This window comes from Salvia miltiorrhiza, chromosome 1, assembly GCF_028751815.1.
Source record: "Salvia miltiorrhiza cultivar Shanhuang (shh) chromosome 1, IMPLAD_Smil_shh, whole genome shotgun sequence".
In the NCBI taxonomy this organism is placed as follows: Eukaryota; Viridiplantae; Streptophyta; class Magnoliopsida; order Lamiales; family Lamiaceae; genus Salvia; species Salvia miltiorrhiza.
The window spans coordinates 25230120-25238901 of NC_080387.1; the positions used below are offsets into that span (position 1 = coordinate 25230120).

At 32.0% G+C, this 8782-nt stretch overlaps 1 protein-coding gene across 1 annotated transcript; it reads right to left on the bottom strand.

Moving 5' to 3' along the window:
* Window positions 1-361: 361 nt before the first annotated feature.
* LOC131024349 (uncharacterized) lies at window positions 362-3375 on the bottom strand. The gene is made up of 3 exons (XM_057953859.1): window positions 3158-3375; window positions 699-1290; window positions 362-624 (listed from the first exon to the last, which is right to left on the bottom strand). Exons 2-3 carry the CDS (start codon window positions 1288-1290, stop codon window positions 506-508), a joined length of 711 nt encoding a protein of 236 aa, XP_057809842.1. The 5' UTR covers window positions 3158-3375; the 3' UTR covers window positions 362-505.
* Between the last annotated feature and the right edge of the window lie 5407 nt (window positions 3376-8782).

An 8782-nucleotide genomic window follows, 5' to 3' on the forward strand; every position in this document is an offset into this window, starting at 1 on the left:
TTACCGCCGGAAGGGGCGCCAGAGTCAGAATGGTAGACGTTGGCGTTGAGGGGGACGGTGGTCTTGACGTCGAGGAGGTCTTGAGGACTGGTTCGTTCCTCACTGCAACATTTCTGTCATTTTTTTTTTTTTTCAGTTTTTAAAATCTTATGTGGCATCCATATCATTCATTAAACCTAACACCCGACATGAATTTTGTCACATAGGATCCGACTCATTTCGATGATGGCCGAAAATCGAAAGCGGGGGAAATTTCATATCGATTTTCCAATTCATGCATTTTAAAGTAGATTTTTTTGGTCATGGGAAAAAACCGAAAAATGAAAAAGTATATGGATTTAGCGGCAATTAACCATAATAATAATAATAATAATAATAATAATAATAATAATAAAGGAGAAGGTGAATAACACATATAATACATTATTTACACTAGTGGGACTATAAAAAAGGGATTTCGATTAAGCATGTACATGAACTACAGCAAGACGTTGGAGCAGAATCCTTAGGTGTTGGCAACCTTGGATTTGATATTTTTGCTAAGCCACATCGGAGGAAGGAATTGCTTCCCAGTTTGCAACTTCACAAGCTGCTGACGGTAAGGTATCAACACATTCCTAAGTCCTGCACAACCAATCACTTTTTCTTCAATTACTGATGCACTTTTATCTATCTTTTATTATGATTACTATTATTACCTGAAATGCACATAAACTTGTAGAGATGAGCCACATGAGGATCTCCTTTCGTGCTCATATTCGGTCTCTCCAAGCACTCTAAGAATGCCAGGTCTGCCTTGAGTAACTCGGCCTGATCATGACTGTCGTATCCTATGTCGTGGCAGTAGCAGCAGAAGTCCAACCAATCAATTGGCCGTTTGTCCCAGATAGGCGATCCGCTATCTTTCCCACTCGACCAGTTGGGTCCACAGTAATTCCCATATCGTGGAAATAATTGAGAAAGGAAACCTCTTGGACCTGTATGCCATGGAACCCTTGAAACATACGGCCGAAACCTTATGCTGGAGTACTCGGAAAAGGTTTCAATGCTTGCACGAGGCTGTCCACGCTTTTTAAGCCCCTTATTGACAGTTGTTGGCAGCTGAATTTTATCTGTGGCTCTCATAGCCCAAGGAATAAATGTTAAAAGAGACCATTTCCAGAATCTGGACTCGTTACCCTTCTTAGTAGGTGCCTCCAACAGGGTACCGGTACACGTGATAGGCGATGATATATCCTTGTTTGGATGGGCTCCAAACCAAGGAATATACCTCTGAAATTCAAAATTCATCTGCAAGGAAGATATAAAAGATGATGCTTTTAGATTTTTCATAGAAGCATTTTCCTCCATAAAACTATTTCTGTAGGGCATTTTTTAGCTTTAGATCTACTAGAGGAAAAAATAAGCTACAACCATGAATCAGAAGTAGTAATAGCCAAATATTCATGCCACCAGGAACAATTTTTTTACATGAACTAATCAAGCTTTTAAAATTCAGAACACTTCCTCAAAAAAAATCACACCACTTAATTATTTCCAAACTTGAAGAAACAAGAGATGCAACACATTCAGTTTTAATAGGTTCAAAACAAATTTACAAACACCAGATCATGTAATGTTCACAATTCAGATCTTCCAACCAATCTGTGACCTATCTTAGTGAATATATATCATGCTTATAAGAAATTTAGCATGCACGCTCCATATATCATTTATGTCGTATGGCATTGCTTAGCTATAGATCTAATAATTAGAATAAATGGAGAACGAGATGAGGAGAAGTAAAGATAAACTTATATTAATGACACCAGGAACAGGTTTTTTACACGAATCAATTAAGCTATCAGAATTCACAACTCTTCTCCTTGAACAAATAAGATATAAGATGCAATTTCATAGGTTAAAACAATTTACAAACACTAGATCATGTGAAGTAGTATTCAGATTCTTCCAGCATTCTCTGCAGGACCCTCTCAAACAAAAGTTAGCTGCTATTGACCTATGTGGTAGAATACTAAACATGCTTTTAGGAAATTTCAAGCAGAAGCATGTGTCCTCCATAATACTATTGCAGTAGTATGGCATTTTTTAGCTTTAGATAAAAGGAACCAAATATGTTTTACATAAATAATTAGGCAAAAGCATGTGGCCACCAGTTTTGCACCAACACAGGTTTGTTACCATCTACGTACGAAAAAGAAAAGTAGTCAAAGTTTTAAACCCACCCCTAAGTATTAGCGATAAATGAAAATCACAAGATTGAGGAAAGATCAAAATGCTGTATGCCATACAATACAACATTTAAATTATTTTCTATGTAGAGCAGAGATGGCCTTGATCAGTGACCGAATTCAAAAAACGCAGGACACCTAGGCATCAAGCAAGGACTGAATCCAAAATACTACCACATTTTTCAAATCTTATCTATGAATATCTTCATATTTTTTCAAGGCTCCCCACATGTCTGATCATCCAGCAAATTTGGAATCAGAATAATGCACTCAACTTTTTTCTCTATCCAACTCCTCCACCTCGATCACCAGCTGCGACCACAACCCTCAAGAAAACAGCAGCACTGCATCTATCTTCCAACCACAATCCAATTAGTCTATATTTATTTGGATGCACATCATGTTAATGTAACTCCAATTTCTACTTCATCTTTTAGTAATATGGCTTCTAACTTAAAACCCTCAAATTGCTTCCATATCACATAATATGTGGTGTTTCCCGATACCAAATCTTCTTCTTTTTTCGCAGGTTATTATTTATAAAGTGCACCGCACCATTGCTGTTTATTGCAACACTACCCCATTGCATAACTTCTCTCCTTCTGACTTGTGAGTTTCTGCAATTCGACCACTGTATCTATTACACAATACTACTGTCCTTGGCATTCGGTGCCATAATACTAATTTTCTCTGGTAGAAGAAATTTCCCTTCCTGCCTTAAAACTATACACAAAACAATCACGTTACTCCATCACAAATTAACGACTAAAAATCTCACATAAAGATTCAAAAGCAAAGATACTAGAGACATCATTTCCCAACAAATATTCAATTTTGAGCAAGAAATGAAAGAAACAGCAGGATTTATGCGTCGCTAATCAACAAAATCAGCTTCGCGAAAAGAGCCAAAGCAGAAAAGCTCGGACCTGGAACGTCTCATGGCTCGAGACGCTTCGTCGATTATCAGCTGTTGTTGCGGAGCTTCCTCTCAATAACCAGAAACCGCCAGAGAGAGAGAGAGAGAGAGAATTGTGGAAATTTGGAAATGATTTGTGCGTCAAAATGTAACGTTTCGTTCGACCACAAAAGGAAGGGCCCACCGACTAGGCTTGGATAAGTTATTGGACGCTCGCACCAAATTAATTCTTACACTATTTTTTATTTCGTACGGTATCAAACTTCTATTAAAAGCTCCATTTCAATTCAACGCTAAGCATTTGAATCCCGCACGCAAAAATATTTTTTATTTTTATATTTATATAAAATTAATATTTATTTAATTATTATATTTATAAATATAATAAAAAAATAATTCCAATTAAATATATTTCAATTGAATATTGAAAAATAAAAAAAAGAATTCACAATTATAAAATTTGATATTATGAAAAACAAAAATAAAAAAATAAGTTAAAAAAATTAAAAATAAAATACTAATTAAAAAGAATTAAAAATATATTTATTCAAAATAGATGAGAGAGGAGAGAGAAATTTATAAAACTTTAATATTTAAACAAATTTAATTTTTACATTTTAAATCAAATATTTTCATAAAATATATTGTATTAAAGCTCTTATCGTGATCTTTAATTTGATATGCATATTAAATATTTTATAATTAATAGAATTTCACAGTTTTGGAAAGAAATGTCAACAAATAAGAAGTTAAAGAAAATGAAAATAAAAAAATATATATATATAGTTTAAACAAAAACCTTCAATTTTATTATAACTACAAAATTGCCACTCAATTTTAAAATTAATTTCAAATTGGAAACTCCCTTTTTAATATAGTATAGATGTCATATTTTCTTATTTAAATATTTTAATTTAATAAATTATTTTTTAAAATAAAAATTAATATGTAATAAATATTTTTACTTAATTTATTATTTACGTTAAATATTATTATAAGTTACAAATAATTATCTCAATTTTTATTTAAAAAATAATATATTCATTCTCTCTCTTATTCTTTTTATTTAAACTAGAATGTGCTATGTACGGCGAGTATCGAAATTAAACGACATCAATTACTCAATAAAATTCTGGATTTGAAAACGTAAATTTTCAACTTTGTATAAAGTGTAATGACAATTATAGTTATTAAATAATTAATAATCATTTGATAATGAAAATTAGCATTATATTTTATTATAATTATAAAGTATGATGCATCATAATAAATAAATAATTCACAAATATAAAAAAATATTAGAAATTATATTTTTTAATATATATACTAATTTCATCTACAAAGTTAAATTAACATTATTACAAAAAAATTATTTTAAAAAAAGAGTTATAAAATGAACCAACATATATTCCTTCACCTCTATTACATTTAAATTATTATAATTAAAAAAATATATGTAAACACAAACAAATGATATTTACTTATTTTTATCTAAAAATACAAAAAAAAAATAATTAATATAATAGAAAAAAGTAAACATGTCATTAAAGAGAAAATTAACACTCATTAAAGTAGAGAGGAAAGAATAAAATACTAATATTTTAAAACTTTAAATTATCATAATTTATTCATTCTAAATTAATTTTTTTTATCAAAAGAGGAAAGACAAGAGATAAATTTTGTAGTAAAGAGAGAGAGAGAAAAAAAATATAATAACAACAATTATTAAATTATAATAAAACAATTTTGATATAATAACAACAATAATAATAGTGCAAAAAAGGAAGAGATAAAAATATAAAAGAATAGAGAAAAAGAAATAGGAGAGAGAAAAATAATTATCATAAATTTTTTAATTACAATAACTTGTTTGTTTCAAATTCAAATTTTATGATTTTTATACCAAATTAAAGATCTTGTCATTATCTTTAATTTAAGATACATATAGAATATCTTTCCATATATAATTTTTTTTAAAAGAAAATCACTAAAGTATGAAAGAGAGAGTAGAAGAGAGAGAAACTGTATGAAAAAAATAGTGAAAAAAACAGAGAAGAGAGAAAATGTGAAAAATGCATAGTGGAAGGAAATAGAAAAATTGGCGGGAACAAAAACTGGTGTTTCATATATATATATATAGATAGATATTTCATTTGTCCTCATCCTTTTTTGTCTATTTCATTGATAATGTCATTTTCCAAAAAAGAGCAACAATTTTCTATTATTTTTATCTTTTAATCTCTCTCTCTCTTAATAATCATGTCGAACAGCAATTAGTCATTATTAATGGGACAGATAGAATATATTCTAAAGAAATTACTTTTTTTTAATGATTCATTTTTTAACATTTGTATCCAAATCTTGTAACCTATTAAATTATGACAAAGTGAATATTATTTATACAAAAAATTCTTTCGAGAAAAAGTTATTTATACGAAAAGTTATGTTTGGTATATCTAATTAGTCGAGATCTATTAGAGCACTCCCAGCAGAAATCCCAAAATTATGCTCCTATATTCCTCCCTAAAGCTTCCCTATTTAATTTTAGGATCTCGATTTTATAAATGCATACACCAGATTTCCTATTTTCTACATAAAAACAATAATTATGTGTGGGCCCTACTAATTACAAGCTTAAAGAAAATTTAGGGTGGGTGTAAATTTAAGATTGGATTTAGGTAGGTGTAAAAAATTTTATGGGCCCCATCCAATTTAGGGGATCTGCTGGATGCATTTTTTATCTCATTTTCAATTATTTTAGCCTAAATTTAGAGTTAGTGATGCATTTAGGTGATCTGCTGGGAGTGCTCTTAAATGATGGCGGTATTTCAATTTGTTTTACTTTTAAAACATAATTATTGTGCGCCTAAAAAAACATAATTATTGTGTAACCCGTCCCAATTAGACAATAATCACTTTCACTTTAAAAAAAAGGTTGAGTATCAATTCCACTCTTAACATGCAGACCCTTATTACATTTAGCACCCTATGGGCAGGGGTGTGTCAACTAAGCCCCTGAAGTACTTAATTTCCGTCAATTAAGCCCTCCGACTTAACAGAGAGTTAACTCCATCCCTGCCCATAGGGTGCTAAACGTAATAAGGGTCTGCACGTTAGGGGCGAATTTGATACTTAACCAAAAAAAAAAGACAATAATCACTTTAAAGCATTAAATTATGCGAAATATTCATTAAAGACGGTAACAATCAATAATTATATATCTAACATTATTTTAATAAAATATAGTCAATTTTAATTGTTTTGGGCGGAATTACTTTCATCTTTTTTTTCTTATTCCTACAAAAAATATGGTCTTCCTCTTTCCTCACTTTTGTTATCCTTGAAATCCTACTTCCAATGTCGCATCACTGAGCTCTCATCTTTCTGTCTTTGTCTTCGATGTCACACGTACGCAACCGTCAACATTCTCTTATCTAGATATACTTCATTTCGACATCTATAAGAGTTATGAGATGCAATTGCGGATCTAAGAAGATTTGATACGAATGAGACAAATTCGTACAATTCATTCCATGATCTATAATGTCAGGTGCACAACTCGATCATTAGCACAACCCGTAATAGGTGCTTATGCCCATAACTTGATCTTCGTTGGCGAAAGATCCCCAATGGTATCCCATTTGTTATGACATATAATTAGAAATCGCTGGTGAAGATCTCCAGTGGTATCCTTTTCAAATCATTGTAGATTTAGTTATTATATATATTTAAATTTATTGTTGAGTCCCAGAGTTCAGTTGTATGGGGGGGGAATACATCAGTGGGCTATTTTTCGAAAATCTTTTGTAGAACTGAAGTGAGTATCGACTGATACTGAAGATGTAGACTGAAGTCAATAGTCAAAGAGTTTTCAGTTGTGAAAGAGGTATAGATTGATACTGAATCAGTTTCAGTATTTTGATTTCAGTTAGGTACAAAGCTTTAACTGATAATCCGCGTAAGGTTTCAGTCTAGATTTTGAAATCAGTTGAGTGTTATAAATCTTATTGACTATCCAGTGCTATAAATCTTACTGACTATCCAAGGATTTGTCAGTTAGACTGATAACACTAGCAGCGAAAATTAAATTTAAGAAATATCCTTTGTGATTAATACTTTGTCAGTTTTGAAGTTTCTTTTTTCAGTTTATCAGTTTCAGTTAAGTGAGGAATTTGTGCACAAGTAAGGAATAGTAAATACTGAAAGCGGTAAACAACACGAGATTATTACGTGGTTCGGAAGCAAGTTCCTACGTCCACGGTCAGTTGATCACACTAACAATCACTCTGGGCTTGTGCTTACGGGTGCACAACAAACCTTAAACTGAAACAAAGTTTCAGTGCCAATACACTGGATTGGACTTCTCGTCTCCTTCTCAGCACACAGTTGCAATGACTACACTCGCCTTGTTTGCGGGGGCTAAGAACTCTTGAGTTCTGAAAAACGTCTAGAACTCTCTCTCTCTCTCTCAAACTCTCTTTTCGCTCTTCTGAAAAGGGGTTCGAAAAACCAACAGGATTACAGAGAACAAGCTCTCTGGAATCAAAACTTAGGCTAGGGATTTTACAAGGAAATTGCATAAGGATGTAAGAGAATTTGGGTAATCAATAAACTGATTTGAACTTTGTATATTCTCTTCTTCGATTCAAACTTTGAAAAGCAGTGAGTAGGCTGAGTCACAATTTCTGCAGAGTTTCAACTTGAGTGTTTGAATCGGTGAAGATTGAAGATGATCCTCAAGCCCTATTTATAGGCAAAGTCTTGAATAGATCCGTTAGCGAGATGGTTTTCAAGAATTCGTCCGTTGTGAGATAGATTTGAATTTTCGGTTGAGGCTTCAATCTTCGAGGCTCCTGATTTGTTGAATTGTGTCTCTAGCTGTAGGAGTATGGTGCTTCTGAAAAGTTAGCACAAAAATAGAAAAGCTCGGCTCATGTGTACGTGGCTTCTTTTAAACTTAAGACTTCAGTCCGATGAAGAATGTTCATTGATACTTGACTTATGTATCAGTCCGTTGTTTCCACGTGGCCAACATTAGTTATTCATTCGTAACTGAATCTTCAGTGAAGACTTTGTCCATTAAATACTTCAGTATTTGTCTTCAGTCATTTCAGTTGCGATCTTCAGTCAAGCGGTCTTCAGTATTCAAACTTCAGTCTGTCGATCTTCAGTCTTTAACTCTTCAGACTAACTAGATAATTGAACTCACTTGAATTCAAAAAGATCTAGTCTAGAAAAAGAAAATCTAGGAGTTTGGTATCATCAAAAGTAGGACAAATATATTTCATTAATTTCCCAACATTTACGCAAATTTTGTTTTATTTATGTGATTTTGTAATATTTATACTTGTATTTGTATTTTGTAATAACATATTCTGTTTTGAATTTGTGTTATTTCAAATTAGTGTTATTTTGTATTACTTCTCATTTCTATCACGCAAGCACATGAGATGAATGGTACGAAATGGTTTATTCGCACCATTCATGCTAAGCTTCAAATGGGTGGTACTTGAAACTCATCTCGCAAACTATGGACGAGATGATGCTCATCAATCGGTTATGATATTTTCACACGAGATTATGCTCATGGCCTTACGAGCTCCAGATGAGATGTTGCTCGCAAGCCAGTTCTTAT